Source organism: Perca flavescens, chromosome 5 (assembly GCF_004354835.1).
Source record: "Perca flavescens isolate YP-PL-M2 chromosome 5, PFLA_1.0, whole genome shotgun sequence".
In the NCBI taxonomy this organism is placed as follows: Eukaryota; Metazoa; Chordata; class Actinopteri; order Perciformes; family Percidae; genus Perca; species Perca flavescens.
The window spans coordinates 661,606-685,775 of record NC_041335.1 but is presented as its reverse complement, the minus strand read 5'-3'; the positions used below and the strand labels follow the sequence as shown (position 1 = coordinate 685,775).

The 24,170-nt window shown below is 41.8% G+C and overlaps 1 protein-coding gene across 3 annotated transcripts in view; it reads right to left on the bottom strand.

The window, feature by feature from the left end:
• Positions 1–24,170, bottom strand: part of tjp2b (tight junction protein 2b (zona occludens 2)) — an 86,200-nt gene that overhangs the window by 49,926 nt on the left and 12,104 nt on the right. For all 3 annotated transcript variants that reach the window (XM_028578317.1, XM_028578318.1, XM_028578319.1), the window contains exon 2: positions 1,977–2,030. In XM_028578317.1, coding sequence (XP_028434118.1) covers positions 1,977–2,030 — 54 coding nt within the window. The remainder of the gene's footprint in view (positions 1–1,976; positions 2,031–24,170) is intronic.

Below are 24,170 nucleotides of genomic sequence, written 5' to 3'. Positions count from 1 at the left end.
TGTTCCTTGAATCAAGCTGAATCACCTGATATAGGCCACACCCATTTCTGCTTGAAAACATTTTTGCAATATCGTGCAATGCGCAAAACCAACTTTTTCGAACTCGTCCTAGGCTGTGTGACCGATCTGCATGAAACCTGGTAGATAGCATCTCCAGATAGACCTGACCAAAAGTTGTGCATGTACATTTGCTATGTTAAAATATGCGCATTTGATGACCAAAAGTAATGTCCTAGCTAGCTACCACACACATATCATATCTTGGCCAAATTAAATGTTATCAGCAAAGGACTTGAGATCCTTGTTCAAGATCCCACTACAATGCTGTGTACCAAATTTGGCGAAGATCGGCCATTAGGAGGCGCTATAATCAACGTAGACGAGTTTTGGCCCTTTTACTCAATCAATGTTAATGGCATATTTGCAATGGGAATGTACCACAGACCTTGCATCTCACACTTCTCAATATTTACTGATGTTTACCTCCTACTGTTACATTTTGGTTTTTGCTTTTGCGTGCTACCCTGGTTTTCTACAATAAACAAACTTCTTAACCCACCTGACAAAATTTCTCCAACCTTCACAGTGGACAAATGTAACTCTTTTCTCTCACTTTTTCAATCCAAAATCAACACCATTCATAGGCACCGATACCGTGGGTGCTCCGGAGCTCAAGCACCCACGGAAAATACCGAGCACCCACATGTGCCAGACTGCCAGTAGGCTACATTCATTTAAAATTAAGCATTGCAGTTGGTGCTGAGTGGAGCGTCACAGTGTGATTGGTTATGTCGGTGGCATTGATTCTTAATTTCCAACGAAGCTGATCGTGGTTATGTGCCAGTCAATCTTTTCATCTCCAATCCTATCTCTATTTGTGAGAAGTGGCGCTGTCCTGAGTTGAAAGCATACTTTATGGCTTTATTATCGAGTTAATAGGCGTGTGTGTTCGCGTTGGCCGCTGTCCATTTCCTAAGGTTCTGAAATGCAAACAATTTTTGACTACTTTTTTTTCATAAAAAGGGCCTGTTTGCCTGTGAGCACCCCCGGAGGAAAACATAAATTGACGCCTATGACACCATTTACAACAACCTGACCACCTCCCCTGCTCCTTCAACCACCACACCTGCCTCCCCCCCTCCACCCTCTCAGTCACTCTCTCATTTCTCTCTGCTGTCCCCTGTGGTCAGGGGGGTTAAGAAGTTTGTTTACTGTAGAGAATTGTTAAAGGTAGTCTGTATATGCATGGAGATGAACTGTTAATCCCTACATCCCTACCACCAGGCTTTGGGTTCCGCTTTCGTGCGATCCCCGGTGCGTCGGGGACGACTGGCATCAGTGGCTTGGACCCCGTCATAACTGCTTGCAGTTCTAGTTGTATTTTGAGGTTGTACCAGAATAGGTTTACTAGGTTTATACTGCACATTGCTGCAGCTCCTCTTTTCACCCTGTGTGTTTAGGTCTCTGTTTTAGCTACAGAGTGAGACATCTCACTGCTGTAACATCTTTGTTGGGAGTCGTACATGCTCAGTAACTAAGTAAGGATCACATCAGCTAGCTGTTTAAACAACTTCGGTCAGTACAAGGCAGGATTAGCCAGGAGATTTCTTCTAAATGAGGGCGCACTTCCAACTTTGTGTGGAATACCTGCAGAACAGGGACATGGAAGTAGTTCTTTTGGAGATTATGGTGAACTAGTGTGTGTTTTGCCATTGAGAACGAGCTAGCATGTTGCGGTTAGCCCCTCGTTTCTACGTTTTAGTAACGTAGAAAGCCGTGCAGATTTTGACCAGCTCACCAGGAGACTGAAGGCAGGACACATTCAGAAACCGTATCTCACTCAGAACACCATGGATGGATTTTTTTTCCAAGTTTGTATGTGTGTGGCAGCACCAGAGACACAAAATAATACCCCAAATCCCAGAAAAAGTAATTTTTTTCATAATATGGACACTTTAACAACTCAGTGAACTCACCCGCTGCAGGTTGACTGTGTACTGCTCCCAGACCATCTCCTCCATCCCTGAGCTCTGTAGGGAACACACACACACACACACACACCACAGGGTTAGCAACACAGGCCTCTGGGAGGAAAGTCAATAAAAAAAATATGTTGTAAAGAATCATCCAATAATATATGAACTTTTCACAATGCTTTTTTTTTTAGCCCGGACACAACTAAATATATATGCACAGAAGTACACATCAGACAAATCTGTGTGCACTGGGACATATACTGTAGATCACTGGGGGAGGAAAGGAGACTAACCCAGATTAAGACACACACACCAAAGGAAAAGGGCGTGTGTGGGTGTGAGATGTGACCTCTAAACAGTCAGTATCATGTCAATAACAGCAGCCTGCATGTTGTCCTGTCTGTCTCACTGCCTAGCTGCTGTACCACACACACACACACACACACACACACACACACACACACACACACACACACACACACACACACACACACACACACACACACACACACACACACACACACACACACACACACACACACACACACACACACACACACACACACACACACACGATGTATGTGCACCTAGCTCTGCTCAGATTCACCTGCTTGTAGCAGGAGCCATAATGAAGACAGACTAGAAAACTGAGGGAAGGAGGGAGGGAGGAAGAGCTTGTAATGAAGCTGCTTCCTCTAGTTCCACTTATTCATTTTCTGTTTCTCTGAATTCTGTGTCAGAGCCTCCTTGTCCTCACTGCTGCATTGTACACAACATTGTATGCTTGTCAAAAAATGAATCCTTAGAGGTGTTTATCACCTGCAGGTTTGATGATCACTCTTATCACAGAGCCTCTATCAGCGAGTGTGGTTACCATTCTTAGTCATTTTATCCCGAAGAAGGTCCAAATGGCATTAAATAAATGTCTGGTCTGAAATCAGTGTGCAGACAGTACTTGACGCTGTTTTCCAACAGCCTCACACCACAGCATCAGTGATGCCGCGGTCACAGGTAATAGGGGCTTCAAACGTTTTCCAGAGAGGGAAGGGAAACATGTTCTGGCTTTTCAGCCTGCTGTTAAGTTACTCTTTAAACTAAGGTTTATTTATTTATCTATTGTTTCATTACAAAAGCGCGTACAGACTAGAGCCTTTAACCGTCCGTTTTTATTTTATTTTTTAAATATTCATTTACCGATATATCGGTCGGGCTCTAGTCCAGACATACATGAATACAACTGAAAAAAACTTAACCCATCCAACCCGATAGTTCCCTCAATGAGCCATCCTCGCACAGACACCCATAATCACAATTCCTAGATATTTAAGGTCAACTGATTCACCACAAAGCAGTAAATATGAAATTACTAGACAAAGCATCACCGCTACCATGAATGGTATGTATGATATATAAATGCCATATACAAACCAGACATCAGTAAACTTTATTTTGTTTAGTGTCACTTTAGCCAAAATGTCTAAAATAATATTATTAGCAAATCAGATCATAACGTTTCCTGGTGAGAGGAATCATTGACACGACCGATCCTCCAAAGGCAAGTCAAAGAGAAGGTTGTTTAAAGATCTTATTATTTCCAGTTAGCATTGAGTTCCAGTTGCATATTCCAGTGCTAAATTTATCTTTAAATCCACCTTTATGTCTTTTACATTTAATACATTCAAATCAATTCAATTTGAGACTCTTTAAATGCAGCCGTGCCTGGGGATAAAACACATCAGCACACTCTGCTCTCTACTATCCATCCATCCATCAATACACCCACCCATCTGTCCTTTCATACACCCATCCATCCATCCATCCATGTCCCACCAATCTGAGCAGACAGGAGTTCCCAGCAGGTGCGTAGAGGACCACCAGGCTGCCTTTCAGCTGTTCGGTGTCCAGCCCCCTCAGCTGGATCCTGGCCCCCCCACCGTCTCTGCTGCTGCCTCCCCCTTGCCTGCAACCATCTGAGGCCGCGATCTTGCCTGTCCCGGCCAGCCTGCAGCGATGCCAGCTGGGGTAGCCGGCGCAGCAGCCGCGCGGGAGCCACGCCAGACTCATGGCTAACGGTGGAGCGTCCTCTGCGGCTGTGGCCCCCCCACCCTGCCAAACCCACAGCTCTGACTAGCAGAATCCTGCTCCAGCATGGTCCAGCTCAACTTGGTAGTTTACGGCATCAAAACCAAAGTCAGCTTCCCACAGGAGAAGGCACTCATCCACCCTGCCTCTGTTTCCTACCTCCAATCAGGATAAGCCTGAGCAGCGGAGGATTAGCTATGCCCGGGGAGGGGGGGGGGGGTGCTAAAAATAACTCAGACTCACAGCGCCGCCTCCACCTCCTGCTGATCCCGTCCCGCGGAGAGTCCTGAGCACTCGAACCACGCTCCTCCACTTCCTGCACAGGCCGGATGACATGGCCAGGTAGGAGCGGGATCCACAGGTTCAAAGGGAGAGAAAGGCCGGAGTGAGCCCTGTGCCTGTCCTCCCTCCTCCCTCTGTCGCTCTGCACACTAACCCTGGTGCTCTGTCTCTCTCTCTCTCTCTCTCTCTCTCTCTCTCTCTCTCTCTCTCTCTCTCTCTCTCTCTCTCTCTCTCTCTCTCTCTCTCACACTCACACTCACACTCACACTCACACTTGTGAGAACTGTTGCCTAACTGTATTCAATCCCTCAAACAGTAATCCTCAGAGCGGGGTCCCTGAACAGTTTTCAGATTTATTCCCGATATAAAAAATATTTATGTATTTATTCATATCTCAAGGAACAATGTTTTCTAATCTAATCTAACAAATCCATAACTTCAAATCTGCAAATATGTTTTAATACATCGTCTACATATATATATATAAAAAATACATTTATCTTGTGTTGTTCTTTCACATGACTCAGAGTATAAAATATGTCAAATGATTCCGAGGGACATAGACGAGGGGGGGCCCCGGTATGTTTTCTCTCTGCTATGAGAGCGCTGACAGAGAAGCAGAACAGATCAACACCGAGCTCACCGCTGTCTGGAGCTTCTTCACTACGGAAGACCATTTCACACTGGAACATTGTCTTCACATTTCATTTGCTACATTAACAATATCTTTTCTAGCTGCTTTAAAAGGACTGAGACATGTGTTGCTCCTCGGCTCTAGCCCCTCCCCCCTCTCTCGTTCTATTGGCTGGTGAATGTGGGGGCCATCAGTCCATCTGTAAAGGCTGAGGAGCTGCTCTTTAGTCATTTGGCCATCTGTGCTGCCTGTTGACACCCAGAGTGTTATTTTCTAAGGATTTAGTCCTTCCTTACCTTGTTATTCTACATTAGTGTTACCTGTTGCTAGTTTTTGTTACATTCCTTTTCTCCTGTTTGTCTTTGTTGCTAGGGAGTTAGGCCCACAGTTGTACCTTTTTTTGGGGGTGGGGGGCAGTTTAGTTAGCTCTGCGATTTCATCTTACCTCATGGGTTGATGTGTTTGTTAAGGGCTCTCCCTGATGATTTCTGCATGCTTCCGTATTTGGCATAATAAAACGTTAAACTGCACCACTTGACTCCTAGTCTATATCGACGAGGTTTCACTTCCGGGATTGTTCAGGTGCCGCTGCAAATTGTGCTAACCTCTGGTGGATTTGTGAGGACTATGGTTAACTGCTCCTCAGATCTCTGCAGGGTAAATCCAGACAGCTAGCTAGACTATCTGTCCAATCAGAGTTTTCTGTTGCACGACTAAAACTACTTTTGAACGTACACATGTTCCACCAAAACAAGTTCCTTCCTGAGACTATTTAGCAGAGGCACCGTGGCTCCGTACGGTGCTTAGCTCCGCCCAAGACAATTGTGATTGGTTTAAAGAAATGCCAATAAACCAGAGCACGGGGGAAGTGTAAGGGACCTGGATAATGGATAGGGGGGCGCTGGTCCCAAAAATGTTGAGAACCACTGGACTACACCAATCTATTAGTCACACTCTAGCAGGAAGACCTTTCAGTTCAGGATGGGGACATGTCCCAGTTTGTGTTGTCCAACAACATAACCAAGTGTTTCAGTTGCCTAACCCTGACCATGGTTTAAATCTCTTTTCATTTAACACAGAATTGTTCAATACAAATGTTCAGTCTAGTGACAGGGTTGTTACCGTGACATGGCAACTGTGTGCTTTGGAAAATATGATACAGCTTGTACCCAATGAAATAAGACGTGCAAAAGCAGTGGTGTGGTTCTTTTAGAGCTGTTCATATAGCATGATTGATAGGAGGTGGCGAGGCTTCTGGGCGCAGTAGTGCGTGTAGGAAAATATCTAAAAAGGTTGAAAAATGTGGAAGTTACTGAATATTCAGTGTGGCAGTTACATGATGTTTACCCGGTGTAAGATAATTAGCCTGCTAGACACATCAGCTGTGAACAACAGCAGAGGGAAGCAACGCTGCTGGCTAGCACACTAATCACTGGATGAATCACGGTGGTACATGAGCAACCAGCTCTGAACACTCATTCTGGGGCGCTAATGCTGAGACACACACACACACACACACACACACACACACACACACACACACACACACACACACACACTCTAATTTCCTTCACACTTATGCAACCCTCATACAACAGCACCCTCCATTTACTACCAATACAGACATCAATAACAGCAATATATGGCTGAAAACCACAGATACATGTTAGTGCTGAAACAATATGCTTTTGTCCCGGTTAGATTCTTTGCCAATACATGGGTGCTGATTGGATTTGTGTTGTGATTTTAATTGATTGCAATTCTAGAAGTATTGGGATTAGATAGTATTGATATTATCTTTTCCTTCTTTACAATTTTTTCACGATCGCTACAATTTTTTCAATACTTTTAACAACTTTCCTAAACTCTTAACGCACCAACACACCTACAACACACGATTGGCAAAACAGTTAATTTCACGCTCAAAATCACACATTGTAAACTAAACTCCAACACTGATTTTCTTTAATACCATAAATTCACTAACACAATACACTGTGTCTACCAAAACAATGCAATCATGTCTCAAAATCAAATAATTCTTCCAAAACACCAACACATGTTCTCTCCCAACAGGAACATTTAGTCAATCATAGCACAATGTCATACAAAACACTAACATCCCATAGAATTACAGAAACTTCATTATTTCTTGTGTCAGTAAGGTCTGCCCTTATACAACACAGACAAAAGTGATTGTAGTGTTTTGCACTGCAGTTTCTGTTGAAGCCTCTACATTTTTGTTTTGTTGGGTTTAGTACATTTTTTTAAAGATAATTTTTTGGGGTTTTCCGCCTTTATTTGACAGGACAGCTAGGTGAGAAAGGGAGAGAGAGAGAGAGAGAGGGGGAAGACATGCAGGAAATCGTCACAAGTCTAATCTCTCAGTATATGTGCGCCTGCTCTACCCATTGAACCAACCCGGCCACCAATTTGTTTCTTTTGCTGCAGAGATTGAATACAAAAAATGATTGACCCATCTCAGAGTAGCTTTATAGAATGTACGGTTTATGAAAAAAAGGAGACAGAATTGTCCCGGTACTCCTCTTCCTCTCCCTCGTGAAGGCATTTTTCTTATTTTCTGTGTTCATCTACAGTATATTGTTCAAATTAGGGCTGCACAATTAATCAAATTTTAATGACGATCACGATTTTGGCTTCCCACGATCAAATTTGTGTGATAATGAGATATTTAAAATGCGTCATAGAACGCTCCTTATCAAAGTTTTTGCAAAGCCACTCTAGCGCTCCATAAACCACTGTCTGATCACGTGCCTCTGTGAGCCAATCAGAGTTGTTCCCTGCACCGTGCAGCTTAGTTTCTAGATGTAGACGTCACAGAGGACAGAGGAGTAACGGGAGGAAAATCACACAACAGGTAGCAGTCGGTCATCATAAGCCGGTCACAATGTTTACCAGTTTACCAGTAAACGCAACATTATGTCCCGTATGTTTTGTTTTTCAGACAACAGCAGTGACCATAGTGCTAGTTTGTGTCTGTTAGCTCGTAGCTTTAGCAGCAGACTGTTTGACGTCCCCTTGTTGGAAATACATTCACACTACACCGTTTGGCTGTCAGCTTTTTAGCTGTGTTTAACCCAGTTAATATTGTGGCTAACAGTAGGCTAACGTTACCTGCTGTGTAACGTTTTATTAGTGTTTACTGTAGCTAACGGTAGGCTAACGCTACCTGCTGTGTAACGTGTTATTAGTGTTTACTAGCGTGACATAGAGCGATGTTTATGTTGCCTCTAACGTGGGTTTCGGAGCATCAGAGCGCAACGCAGACATGTAAGTAGCAGTGTAATGAGCCAATGAAATCCGTGTTGCTATTTCGTCAGGTAGATACCTTACGGCAAACGTGCATGTATGGAAAGCGGTCGCACAACAGCTGAAATGGTATACTCCTTCACAGTATCCTTCAATAAAAGGAGGAATGTAGCTCAATATGGATGTATTAACAAGAATGTAGCACAATATGGATGTAAAAGCAGTTATAATTAGCTTATGTGACAATAAAATTTGTTTTGGTTAAATCAAAAAATAATCGTGATAATTAATCGTGATCTCAATAATAATAATAATCATGATTATCATTTTGGCCATAATCGTGCAGCCTTAGTTCAAATAGGTCCTCTTTTACTGTATGTACTACCATATGATCAAGGCTATTGAAAGAACCTCAACACCTGAGTGTGTTCAATCAGCTGTTTCTCAATAAATGCATGTATAAAATGCAGGGGATATATTTGTGTTTCAATTTACAATATGATCAGCTGTTCACTTTGACTTTAGCCTCCAAGTTAGGTTTAGAACAGGATGTTATCTGTTCTGACATACAGTGTGAAAGCATTTGTAAATTTGACAGTAAAGATCCATTGTTTTGGTGTTGGTGGAGCTTGTGTGTAAAAGAAGTTTAAGCATTTTAAATTTGTGTTAACTGTATGCATTTTGTGTCAAAGCAACAAGAAATGTGTTAATTGTATAGCCTACACAGACGGATGTTGTGCTAACCATGTTAAGAGTTTAGGAAAGTTGTTAAAAGTATTAAAAAAAGTGTCATAGCGATCGTAAAAAACTAATAAAAAGTAAAGCTGAATAATACACTTCTAGAAACAATATATCATGAGACATTACTAAAAACTAACATTTTTCTAAGAACAATGACATCACATGTCAGTCAGTCAGTTGGACGTTTATTTTATTTGTAAAGAAGAACATAAAACAGATTTTATGCTTTTGCTATGTTTTGCTGGAAACAGATATGAGGTAGTCTGGTACAGTATAAACAGAAAATATTATATTCTCAGATGCACTCTTGTTTTGAATGCTGTTGAAATGATCCTGACCATGTGTCACTGTCACTGCTGGAGCTCCTTCTATAGTCCTAGTCTAGCAGGTATCCATATAGAACACACCTCATGCATTTATCACATTTTCATGCTATTACGTAACCTGAACATTGTTGATCGGTGGGTTCCACAGTATCCGTGACCTCACTCTGTGCTCCAGCTGGTTTTTGACGTTAACATTGTCCGTGCAGCCAAATGAGAACATGCAAACCACACAGTGGTTCATGTTTTCAAAGCTAGACAAGACAACTGGGTGGCTCTAAGGCCCACACTGATCCTTTAAAATGGATGACGCATCATGGCCTGCACTCAGGTAGGTCTCTCAATAATTCATGCATCAAAAGTGCACACGAAGACATACAGTAATTCAGCATCTGAAACATACCCTTCTCCTCTCCTCCACTGCAGACACACTCATGTGCTTAATGTACATATGTACGTATGTATGTATGTCTAGGGCTGTTCAGTTAATCTAAATTTTAATGGCAATTACAATTTCAGCTCCTTATGATCACAAAAACAGAGTAATCGAATAAAACAAGTACACAAGTACCCCTGGACAGGTCACCAGACTATCACAGGGCTGACACACCGACAACCATTCACGCTCACATTCAGACTACGGGCAATTAGAGTCAACTATTTAGCCAACCAGCATGTCTCTGGATTAAGGGACGAAGTCTGAGAAAACCCACGCTGTCACAGAGAGAACATATAGGACCCAGTCGGCCAACGGGTTTGAACCCAGAACCCTCTTGTTGTGAGGCGGCCTGATGCTACACATGCTCTTGTTTAATGCTTATCTAACTGCATTAGATCATAAAACACATGATTCATTTGATGGCATAAGTACATTCTTCTCTCTGGATTGTGACTTCCAGACCCAGCCAGTCATTGGCCATACACACACATTTAATATATATATATATATATATATATATATATATATATATATATATATATATATATATATATATATATATATATATATATATATATATACATACATACATACATACATACATACATACATACATACATACATACATACACACACACTGTATAGAATTTCTTTTAATTGTGCAAAATAAAGATTTAATTTATTCTTTCAGAAGTACTATACATGTTCTGGGGCAGTTCTAGGAATATAGGGTTGAATGTAATCTGAAATGATTTTGTCTTTGCCTGTATGTCCACAGGCATTCAACACACCGCCACACATATCTGTGCATGAATGCACAGAGTTCCAGGACTAATGTCGAACGGACACTCTGTTCCTTAATGCTGTCAAAAAAATATCTTGATAATGTACATTTGAAATGATGCCATGGCTAGGTGCATGTCAGTGTGATGGGGTTCGACTGAAGAGTAGGGAGATATTCGACACAAACTGCATCAATCAAGTTTAAGGAGCTCACATCTCAATGCCCATGCTGCAGCTTTTGCATCTCAGATTTCATTGATTTTAACTATAAACTATGGGTCATCTTGGGATCACTATAGAGAGTTGAGAATACATTTTGATTATCTGATAATAATTGAATATAATAAATATTTGTGCGTGAATGTGCCATCACAGGACATGACAGCAGCAGGGTTACAGTCACCAATAGAAGTCTGCTGATCACTTTAATTAAGGAGAGCATGGAGGCTTCAGGAAACAGCGGCCATGTAATTAGCTGCTAATTAAGTGTCTGTGAGGACCTGCAGTGCTACTTTGGTGTTAGCTACGTGTTCCACCCAGTGACACATGATGTATAAATAAATCAGTACAGTTATGGTGCTGGAATCACAGATCTCAGCCTCCAACCCCAGCTACATTAAGAGCTTCAGAATATGATCACCAGAAGTGGATTTTTCCGGTTTGGTTGTGGGAAGGCTGCTGGACACTGCTCATTAGTCTGGACATTTATAGAATAAAGGATTTAATGAACAATGTTTAATTAAACGAAAGGTTTTGTTCTATTCTTCCATTACTCCTGACCACTTATTCCTCCACCTGGGACTCTGGATTACGCTGCCTAATCCTCCATTACTAACCGTTAATCTGAGTCCACATTTCCTTCAGACATTTTGACTTTGTCTCTCCCCATTTCTGCACATCCTCTTCAACCTTATCCTTAAAAGCTCAGAGTAACTTCTGAAATTGTTCTACCTCATTTCTTATTGAAACACTTTCCTCTGCTTGTTGTTGTAAATATTTCAGGCATTATCTTTTCCATTATGAATAAAGAACAAGGCTCCTCAGAGAGGCGCAGAGAGGAGGCTAATGGGATGAGAAGAACTACGCTCTGTCGAACAAGAGAGGCCGGCATCGTCACTTGTCCACAAACAGTGTTGGGCATGTAGTGCATGCCTTGAGAGAAGAGGAGGACTGCTCAGAGAGTGCTTCAGTGCCTTCTACAGCGTAAATCAGAGAAGATGGCTGTCGGCAGAGTTTGAGTCAGCTGAGCTTTGTTCAGTCAGACTCACACCTGTAAGCTTTCTTAACATGCCCAAGACGTCCGGCTGAATTAGTGAAAGGAAGCAGGTAAGGGAACAGACCGGTGCACAATATGGACCCTCAACACTGTAGGAGACAAATGGAGAAGATGTGTGTGAACCAGGGACAATATGGTGGTTTGTAGTGCATTCCATTATAATGAGACGCACTACAATGGGACCACTGTACCCTCCCAGGTCTAATCCATTTCTTCCCATTTTTTGGTTCGCCTGGCCTCCTCCTTATGCATAATCAAGTTATAGAAATCTTTTTTTTTTCTCAGGACTACCTGGGCTCAGGACAATCAGGATATGCATGCTGCAGGGATGTCACATGGATGCATGAATTTCAGCAACATCTGTGTTTTTCAGACAAAGGCAGCTATAGACTGATGTTGGAATCCTCTAGTGAAATACAGACACACTTTTACACCGTTTGGCTGTCAGCATTTTAACCGTGTTTACTCCAGCTGCTAGCTAACGGTAGGCTAACGTTACCTGCTGTCAGGTGTAGTGTTACCGTAACTAGCGTCCCGTGCAGCGATGTTTCAGTTCCCTCTAACGTCCGTTTTCAGAGCATCAGAGAGAAGCGCAAGCATTTAAATGGCACTTAAATAAGGCACCGAAATCCGCGTTGCTATTCAATCCGGTAGATAACGGTCGATAAGCATTAATGGCCGTATTTTGACCTGGTCTCGGGACCCCCCCCCAAATAAAAACTCTTCGAATCAACACGATTCACATGGATGACATTTTCCCATTCAAAACGGCAATTTTCGCCAAAAAGCGACAAGTTTGCAGGTATGAATAATAACAAAGACTTTCGGCTGTTAAACATTGTTCTCAGAAGTCAATCAGGCAATAAGGGGAAACAAAAATAAACTCTATAAATAACAAAAATATAAAACTATTTAGGTTTTTTTTCCCAGAAAAGTCTCAAGACTGTACTGATCTGGAAATATTAAATGTGACATAAAACACATGGTTTCATCTGATGGTATAGTATTAAATACAAATAATCCCCTTCCAAACTATTTGCTAATACATAAAATGTACAATATGGTGCTGAGCTGATCAGTCAATAATCAATTAGCCAATCAACAGAACAAGGTCTGTGGCTTTTCGGTTTACAACTAACAATAATCTTCATCCCCATTGACGGATGGTTCCAGCTCTAGTTACTACCAGGTTGTATGACGGCCCAGAATAACACCGAGCATTGCATACTGGTTCACAAGCAAAGGACTGTTCACACTTGTTGCCTTGGTAATGTGAGGGCCCGCATCACCTGCAGTGGGTCAGCCGTAAACAGGCAAGAGGTCCTAAATGGTCACAGACTGCAGCAAAAACCCTGATGCTGAATAATACTGGTATATCCCACACGTCTTAATCAGAAAATGCTATATTTCGAAAAAGACCTTATTCACAATATCCAAACGGAATATGCTGTTTACATCAAATTAGGAATATTGTCATATTCACAATAATAGTGAAATATTAGTGTGCATGTAAAAGTACTCCTTGTAAAGTATGACAGCTTCTGCATTAAGCTGCATGTCAAACTGAGTCCGAGGTCAGCTTGGACTGATGAAAGATAAACCAAGTCCTACACTACCACTACCAAGATTTATGGGATGTCGTCATGGCACCACACAGAGCACAGCCACCCTCAGGACACATACGGCTTTTTCCGACATACTAATACCAAAATTGTCTTTCTATTAGAGATTACTTGCACAGTCCTTCTCGTCATTGCTGGCACGTCAGCAATAGTGGGAGGAAGAAGTATTCAGATCCTTTATGCAGTACATTTTCAAAAAAATACTCCACTTAAAGCAAAAGTCCTGCATTCAAAACCTTACTGAAGTAAAAGTAGGTATATATTTTCAACTAAATTAAAGTAGGTAAAGTAAAATACTGCAGTAAAATGTTCCATCAATGTTGTCAGTGTTTTCCTCTTCTATCTGATGTTTCTGGATTCATATTCCTGCTGCATTAATGGGTCTGTTGCATTTTACCGCTGTAGATCTTTAAGCTTGTGCTCCTTTTAACTCCTTTATATACACTGGTGGCTAGTTTAATCTACAGCAATATAACAACATATTCTATCAGATCTGTCACCATCTTGCCATTCTCCATCCGTCCACCAGAGGTCCTCAGACTGTCTCTCTGGTCTCCCTCCCCACTCCCACTCCCACTCCCACTTTCCACTCCCACATCCACCCAAAGCCCAGCTCCACCTCCACCTCCACCTCGCTCTGACACATCCTCAATGTTGCTTCAAGCCTTTGATTTCCAGCCCCGGAAACCCAAACCCAAACCTGAACCCTGAACCCTGAACCCTGATCTGTACCTGCCCCAATCCTGTATACCTGTGGATTGTCAGTTCTTTCTATTTGGACTTGCTACCTATGACAGTAAACTTTGGATCTTCACTAAAAAAAATTAAATAAATGTCTTTATTGTTTAAACTGATAAACTGATTTAAAGTAAAACCGTGCATTTGATAAAAATCTAAATTTTGCACACATGATGTCCGGCATAGATTTATTCCATAATACAAGTTGAATATCTAAAGCAAAATGAATCAAAGTAATAATCGACAAATCCCTGACTGATTCATCAATTTTCTTAGAAATAAGTCTCAACATCAGGAGCGGTTGGAAACCACAGCCTCGGTCCCAGAGGAGGGAGGAAGAGAGTGGGAGAGAAGGCTTTCATTAAAATGGAAGTTTAATCTTCAAAGTGCAGCTGAGAGGCTGAGGCGCTGGGATTCCTTATGCCAGCCACTGACCTTCCCAGTCCACATGAGTGGAGAGAAGGATGAGTCAGCGACAGCAGAGACCAATCAGATAGAAGACAGGACTCTCTGGATCAGAGAGGGAATGTTCACGTGACCAGCAAGTTAGCTCTCTGTAAGACAACTGTAGAGCGCCTACATGAAGCCGCTGTGCACAACACCTTTTGCATACACTCAAACTAAACACTGGTTTTGGTGATTTCAGCTGGTGGTTATATACGCCAACGTGGGGGAACTAACATCCCAGCACCAGTCATGTTTCCAGCTGTTGTGTTCTTGATAAGACCACAGACATATGGCTTATAGCCCATAGATACAGCAGCACACAGATCAATGGCACTCATAATTAGGCAACTAATTAACAATTATTACATAATTTATCTAATTGTAATTTTTTTTATATAATTGCAGTTTCTTTTTTTTTTACTGCAATTAATTGTTTACATTAGCTAACGTCTTAAAGCGTTTGACTTTTTGATTTTGTTTAGATATGCCAAATTGTAATTATGTAATTGATTATTGGTCGGCCTATATATTTTTGTTATTATATAATTTGTTAGTTGTTGGCACTTGACCCTATACATGTTCATAGCAACAAAAATTACAGGGGGGGGTAAAGTTATAAAAGCTGCTTTATGATAATAAAGAGGCGTGGTTTACTTCATAGGGTGTGTAGTGTGTTAGTACATTATCTGGGTCACATGACAGGGATATAACCAAAACATGTATCCTGGAAACTTTAATTGGTTTTAAAAAGTAATAAATAAATATTTTTGAATTTGACTGAAAGAGACAATTACAATGTTAAATGCAATTATTTATGAGACATTTTTTATTGTAAAGGAACATTTGGAATTGTTACAGCTCTATTCATCATAATCTGTATATAAATTCAGCCAATCATGTGCCATCTGCTTCTCTTAAAGACTGTGGTGTTCGTTGCAGCCACAATATGAACATACTGATGATTTTTTCTTTGAGCCTTCCCAGCATTAACAATGTAAAGTTTGAAGGCACCGCTTCCAATGTTCCCACACAAAGGTCCGAAGGTCAAAAGCATTAGGACTCATGAGCAGCATGTCTCCAGAATGAAAAATGTGGGGAGATATTTTTGTGTTTTTATGTCAAATAAACAAAGATCTTAACTAGAACTAGCAAAAAAAATCTGGCGCTGATGTGTTGCACTCTCAAGCTACACAATGATACAGAATGGGAAAACCTAACAAGAACGTAGGAACGGAACAAATGGAATGGAAGGGGGATGTAATTTCATGTACGCTATTAGCGTACAACCACATCTCACATATTAAAGTTATTTTATGAACAAAATAGACATATTACATACCTGTCGAAGTGGGCCGATTCAGGGTGGGTTTGGAATAATTTACAATCCTGTAATTGTCTCCATCTGTTGAAAGCCCGACCAAGGTTGACGGGTTTTCGCCTGCTGTCTTTCACTTTCCCTTTTAGCTTTTAGTTGTCCTTTGTTTAATTAAATTTCATTCTGTGATGGTCCTGCCCCAGTATCAGCCATAACTACAGCAGATAACTTTGATAATTTGATAACTTAAATTTGAATTCAATTAGGCCTATATAAAGAAAACTCCTGCTGCCTTTTACCTGGCTGCACAGGCTCTGTGACCCGTCACAATGTGTGACTGTAGCGCCGTCTACCTGCCGTAAATCATTCTGGGCAAAGGTTTAATAAAAATAGCGTTCTTTTCACTGTTAGTGTCGTTTACTGTTACAGGTCATTTATGATCATCAGATGGAACATTACACCAGTTTCAGAAACACTGAATAGCAGCTTGTCTACTTCCCCCTACAACTCACAGAGTCTACAGTGCACAGTGCACGTGTAACTGGATGAGCATCAGTTCTAAAATATTCCCTAAATGCAGTCCACACCGATGAGATCTGTATTCAAGCCATTTCTCAGACAAAAGTCGGTTTAAAGCAGTGGTGCATTCAACAGTCAGTTAACTTCAGGACGCATCGCTCTCAAAACTGCAGTCAGGCAGCACTTCAACAGCCAGCATGTTATAATCCAAATACACCCACCCAGACCCACCCAGACCCACACAGGCCCACACAAGTCCACACAGACCCACAAAGACCTACACAGGCCCACACAGGACCACACAGGCCCACAAAGACCTACACAGGCCCACCCAGGCCCACATAGACCTACACAGACCCACCCACACAGACCCGCTCAGACCCACACAGGCCTACACAGACCTAGACACACCATCACAGACCTGTGCATGTGTGCGTGCGTGCGTGCGTATGTGTGTGTGTAATGAGAGCTTTGAAGTGGAAAGCAGCTGCAGGCACAGAGCAGCTCTGAACAATAAAACCCCTCTGACATTAAAGCACTGGCAGTGTGCTGAATGAAAAACAGCTAACTTCAAACACTAGAATATGCCTTGACCGATGTGCACGTTATGTCTGAACGTGCACAGCCTGAGCTGGCTGTGAAGCGGCCTGACAGCTGCTGCGGGGAGCAGGTGAGGGTCAGGGTCGTCCTGCAGGGCGCTAACTCTGGAATAATGAAGGGTCAGCGCACACAGCTCACACACAGCTCCACTATTATGCAACGCTGTTCAAGCAGCTATCTGACATTTTGAAAAACACTGTGCTTTGCTGTCAAACTTAAAGTCACGTGAGAATATTGAAATCAATTCCATCTCTGTGGTTCTAGTATCTGCAATTCTTCAAATGATAGTCCCTCAAAACAGATATTCTATGAAAATGTTGTTAGTATTGCTTATTATCAATTTAGACAACATAATTGTACATTACACTATCCTGATATATGATTTCATCACGATATGATTCCATTGAAAGACGATAAATTATCATATAAAATTATTGCCCAGTTCTAGTTTACTGTAATGCAGCCTTTAAAACCAGGAAAACACTAAACCTATGTCATATTAAGATATTATGATATCCAAAATTGAAGACAATATCTAGCCACATATATGGATATCATATCGATGTATTGCCCAGCCCTACTTCATGTATGTTATGTTGTAAATTAGGAGCCTGGTCATTATAACAGCATGGCCAATAGTTTTAGCTAAAAGTATTCTATAAGCAGATATACTACTATCAAATGCTTCAATCTCTCAAATATCAATATCAGCCTCATAATGTTGGTTGGTTGAGCTCCGTATTATCAAGGCAACGCTCAGACAGCAGCCCCAGCAGCTCCAAGTCCAACTACATACAATGGACATATTGTGGCATTATACACAACTCTGACCTCAAACCACACGTCCACACAAACTCAGTCACGTGCACGAGGTCATGGGAACCAGTTCCCTCCAGCCAGCAGTGAGCTGTAGCTGTGTTAGCATAACACACAAAACATACAATACAAGTCCTGGCTCCGTTCCAACACTGTGGTGTCAAACTACCCAGAATCCCCCATCAGATCCCATGTATCAAGTATCCTTCTGCACTCTTCTTCACAGTCTTATGACTGTACTAAGAGGCATGGACATGTAGAAAATATGAATATAGATAGCTTTCAACCCTTCATCAGCCGGTTCAAAATGGCAAATAGGAGCCAAAGTCTGACATCAATCTCCATTCATTTTAAGAATCACAGCCACTCACATATACATTACATACATACATTTACATCAGGGGTCTTCAATTTTTTTAGGCCAAGGACCCCTTAACTGAAAGAGAGACGGAGTTATGACCCCCTACTACTGTAAATATTATATATTGTACGAAATTAAGTTAATTGTTAAACTGGGCCAGATGAATAAAAATGAATGGATATATATTATTTATATTGTGTTTTAATGTTAAACATACATGTGGAAGGCACCAGTGAATCCTTAAGCATAACTGTATGGCTACCATAATAGCTATGTCTATAGTAAGTTTATCTTCAATGTGTAAATTAAATGTTTGTTTTTTCATCTTTGCTAACAATAAGTAGGATTCATATTATTGTATACTTTCAGACATATTTGATTTTTTGAAAAAAGAAACTATAAAAACATTCTTGACATAATTTGGCGGCTCCCTTGCACTAACTCTGACGTACCCTTAGGGGTTATGGACCCCCCCCATTGAATATCTCTGCTCTACATTACTGCTGACTAAATCACAGGATACTTTCCATTCATTCCAGTAGACTGTGACAATCAGCCTGCACACTGGACCACTTGAGAAAGGTAACACCATAGTGACTCAAAAAAACTAAAACATTAGGTTGCTAATTTTACGTTATAATGACATTAATGGAAAACAATGTCTGCTTGAACAGAATGAAGACATATTCAGAATTAACAAATCAATACTGCCCAGCTCAGTGTGCTGCAGTGGTTAACGCTGCTGTATCTGCTGTCTGTCTCCTGCTGCCGCTGCACTGGATCACACCTGCTCTCAATGATGGAACCAGGAGATAATAGAACATGGTGAGATTTAGGGGTGGGAAAAAAAAAAAATAAATACATAAAAAATCTTATGTATTGTGATTTTTTGCAATATCTTTTTAAATAGACTCTTTTCCCTAGAATTGTTACTTTTTATGTACTTATTTTGACCAATGATTGAGCTAAATATGTTGTGTTGCTACGGTACCACCGACGGTGACTACAACAGATCGGTTTCCATCTAAACAGAAAATCCATGTTACGTTCTTCTTTACAAAGTCAATACATGTCAGACTGACTGACATGTGATGTCATTCTTCTTCGAAAACTATCAGTTTTTAGAAATGTCTCATGAAATTGAAATGAAATGAAATGAAATTGTCTCTAGAAGTGTATCATTTAACTTTGGTTTTTATTAAAGAAGGAAAAGATAATACCAATACTCAATACTATCTAATCCCAATACTTCTAGAATCACAACACAAATCCAATCAGCACCCATGTATCAGGAAAGAATCTAACCGGGACAAAAGCATATTGTCCCAGCCATAGTGAGATTAGCAGCAGAAGCAGCAGCCATTTGTTGCGTTCTTCATTGTATTAGCTCAGAGCAGTCCACCAGTAAGGAGTGAGTGTTGTCCCTTCACAGCACTGTCCTTGTGTTCAGACAATGAAGCATTACTGTCTTCTGTCTACAGCACACAGCTCTTTATTTACATCACCATTCTGCACTTTGTTTAGTCTTCTCATTCATTCTGCCTTCATTATGCTGCCATTTGACCTACTTCATATTCAGGAATGCATTCATCATTATTATCATAATGCACATGGTAACTATCTCGGACTGATCACAGTGTGTGTGAGAATTGAATTGAATGCCTTTATTGTCATTGCATTTAAGTACAATGAGACTGTAGAGCCACTCTAGTAAGGTGAATCATTATAACACATACAGTATATATATAAACTCATCACACACACACACACACACACACACACACACACACACACACACACACACACACACACACACACACACACACACACACACACACACACACACACACACACACACACACACACACACACGTCCTTCCTGTTATTTCTCAGTAATTACAGTGTTTCATTTCTCAGATTAACATCCCGACAGGACGAGACTTTGATTAGGTAAATTGAAGAGCTGCTGACCTGTAAACATGGCTACTGAAAGATCACGGTGTACTATGTCAAGGCTTTTCAAGACAAGCCATAACTCTATAAAATGTACACAAGATACTACAACTAGGGGCGTAAGAAAAAATTGATACACTTGAGTATCGCGATATTTTATTTTGCAATACTGTATCGATTTTCAAAAAGGCAATATCGATTTTCTTTTTTTGTAAACGTTCAAAAATATTCATGTAAGACTGTGGTTCACGTTTATGTTGTGTTTAAACCCCCTACCGCTAAATGGCTATGCTGAGACACACCACTAGTGTCCTTGCCTAACAGTACCTAACAGTGCCTATAACAGTGCCTAGCACTAGCAGTGCCTAGAACAGTGCCTAGCAGTGCCTATAACAGTGCCTAACAGTGCCTATACAGTGCCTGACTTTTTGCTAGAAGCTTACATCGTAGCTATGGCTGAACTTTGGCTTACTTTAGTATATCAACATTAGCTCACTAATAACCTGGGAACCACAATCCCAAACTGGCAGATTGATTTTCTGTGTACGGAATCGTTTACCTAAAGTAAACTTCTTTGACTTTTATGAACATCATGTCTTTTTTTAAATAATAGTTTTATACTTTAAAAGAAATCTGAATATATCGCCTTATGAACATTATCGAAATATATTGCAATATATTGAATCATGACCCATGTATCGTGTTACGTATCGTATCGCCAAATTCTTGCTAATACACAGCCCTAACTACAACTACTATTTTTGTGCCAATGTTTCTGCACAACTGTAGGCTGCCTTTCCCTTCAACTACAGTCTGTGTTATGGTGCTGATTGCATTGCTAAATTCTAAACTGGATGAGCTGGAAAACAACATGAGTCAGCTGTCCCGTATTAACATCACTCTCTCTCTCTCACACTCTCTCTCACACACACACACACACACACACACACACACACACACACACACACACACACACACACACACACACACACACACACACACACACACACTTAAAGGAGGTTTGTCCATACAGTACAGAGCGGACGCAGCCACAGACCTGCTGTGACTACACGATTCCCCAGTAGGACACGCAGCTCTTGGAGAATTTGAGCAGCTTATATATTGTATACTTTGAAAATCCAAAATAGGCAACGAATACTAGTTTCCAAACCTTAATTGTAGAACAAATCATTTATTTTTCATGGAACATGATAACAACCTTCTGTAATGCCAAATGTTTCCCATCGGAGCAGGAAATGTTTTGGAGGCAGATAGTTGTGTTCACAAGCGCTGACAGCTTGTGTGGCGATATCCCACCACTGATAATGATGACAGGCTCTATCCCAGAGATCATATCTAATGCTATGAACGTTTGATAAATGCGGGCCTGAGGCAGCAGTGGGGACTACTGTGGTCTGGTCTGGGCCTCAGGACTCAGGGTGTGGTGGCGTGGAAACACAGGGGAAGCAGCCTGTAAACCATCACTCCCTCTTCCTGTAATTCCACAGATAACGTCTTCTTAGTCATGTTCACTGACAGGAAACAATAATCTGTCTCACGCACACCCCGCACACCCCACACACACACACACACACACACACACACACACACACACACACACACACACACACACACACACAAGTACCTGGACTCACAGGCAAATGCACATTTAAATATCCACATTAAACCAGTAGTGGCAGCCATACTGTCTGTATCTAGTTTGAATAGTATTTGCCAAAGGTGATATTAAAGCGTGGGAGCATTTCCTTGGGAGGGATTTGACTTTTAGTGTAGACCAGAATCCCAGAAAACCTTATCCCAGATCTCTTCTCCTTGTACCAGACTTCAGTTAGAAAAGATACAAGCTGACCTCAGAAACAGACACAAACCTCCCTAAACAACTGAATACACACAGATTAAGTTACAACTTGACTAAGAGACTACCACCATGCTGTACGCACCAGTTGTTTGAGCTAAATGCTAACATCATCATGACAATGCTGGCACGTTGATGTTTAGCATATATACTGTTTTCCATGTTCACCATATTAGTATAATGTGTCTGTATGCTCATATTTGCATTACACAAAGTACAGCTGAGGCTGATGTGAATGTTTTGCAGGTATTTAGTGTTTTTGTGCCTTCAGCCATGAGTAGACTTGTGTTGTAATCTTCTTGTTTCTTTATACAGTAGTAGGGATATATATATACACATACATATATACATACACACACACATATAAATAATCGATTAATCCAATAAATACTTTTGCTTTATAGTAAATAGCCCCTATAAAAAAGAGAGGTGTCCTTTTTAGAAAAAGCTACATTTTTATTGCTTAAAGCTATAGTGTGTAGTCTCCCCCATGAGGAATTCTAAGTAATGACAACAAAACGGTTGACAACATGACAATAATCACCCACCCCTCCACCCCACCCTCCTCCACACAGTTGCTAGTAGCCAAGGAGGACACTGAGGATTAAAAAACATGGACTCTTCAGAAGAGGTCATTATCTTCACTTGAGTTTCTCCACGCGAAAGTCACCAGACGACCCAATCTTGTGAACATAGTCATACTGAGAAATCCAGAGAGAGTTGTGTGGAGCTGACAGTCTTAATTAGCTTTGTAGCAACTCATTTGGCAATGGCTGGAATCTAACGGACGTTCATTAATATCAAAAAGTTACGCACTAAAGCTTTAAATTGGATAAAGTTGCAAACAGGGATAGTGTGGAAATTGAAGTAGATTTACAAGAAGCAATTTCTCACGTTGAGCACACAAGTGCGTGTGTCGTTTATTTTTCAGGAAGATAACACTCTCAGAGAAAAAGGCGCTGACCAGCAACAAACCTCGTAGGGTCTAACGTCATCACGCATTCAGAACATTTAAAAAGGGTCCGCAGTCCATGAACAATGATAATTACATGAAGTGACTAAGGACAGTAAATTACATGTATATGTATTACGTTCATCACTGCATGTAGAACCATATAAAGAACAAAGTGCTGCATTAATAATCAACAGTGTGTAGAACCACACCTAACAAATAAGGTGAATTATGTATGTCACATTCACTACACACGTCCCCCCAGAATTCACCATATCAGAAGAAAACCAAACAGTCAACGGGGAGGTGGCCGTATTAACCGACCACAACGGGTGCGCTGCACCGGAGGTTGGGGAGGCCCCACTGTGGCCGGTTTCCCGTCCTGACACGGGTGTGGGGCATGGAGTGTGGGAGGCCTGGGAGGGGGGGAAACAGGAGGTGGGGACAGGGCTGGAGGCCGTCCGCGTCGTGGGGGCTGAGCCAGGTCAATTGGCCTGGCCACGTTCAAGTGAGCTGGTTTGAGGCGGTCAATGGAGAGTCGCTCCGGTTTACCGCCCCTGTCCACCACAAAATGTTTGTCCCCCGACTCCAAAATACGGAATGGGCCCTCATAGGGCGGGCGTAGCGGTCCCCCTGGCATCTTGGCGAATGAAAACATAGTCAGCCGTCTGAAGCCCGGCGGGGACGTGCGACTGAGGGAGGCCGTGATGGGAAATGGGGACAGGTGCAAAAAGCCTTGCATTGTCCAGTAGTGTCGACAGCTGGAGAGTAGCAGACCAAGGAACCGTGGTGCTAGCCACAAAATCCCCTGGAACCCGCAGCGGCTGTCCATAAACAAGCTCCGCGGAAGAGGATTGAAGGTCCTCCTTCGGCGCAGTCGAACCCAGTTGCTGTCTTTAAGGCTGGCCCGCAGGGCAGCCTTCATCGACCTGTGAAAACGTTCACAGAGCCCATTAGCCTGTGGGTGATATGCGGTTGTGCGGTGGAGGTTCACTCCGAGGCTCTGTGCGACAGCGTTCCACAGCTCAGACGTGAACTGCATGCCACGGTCAGAGGATATGTCCGAAGGAGTGCCGAAATGGGCAACCCAGGTGCTGATAAATGCCCGTGTCATGGCACAGCCTCAGGCCAGTGGGTAGTCCTGTCAACCATGGTTAACAGGTAT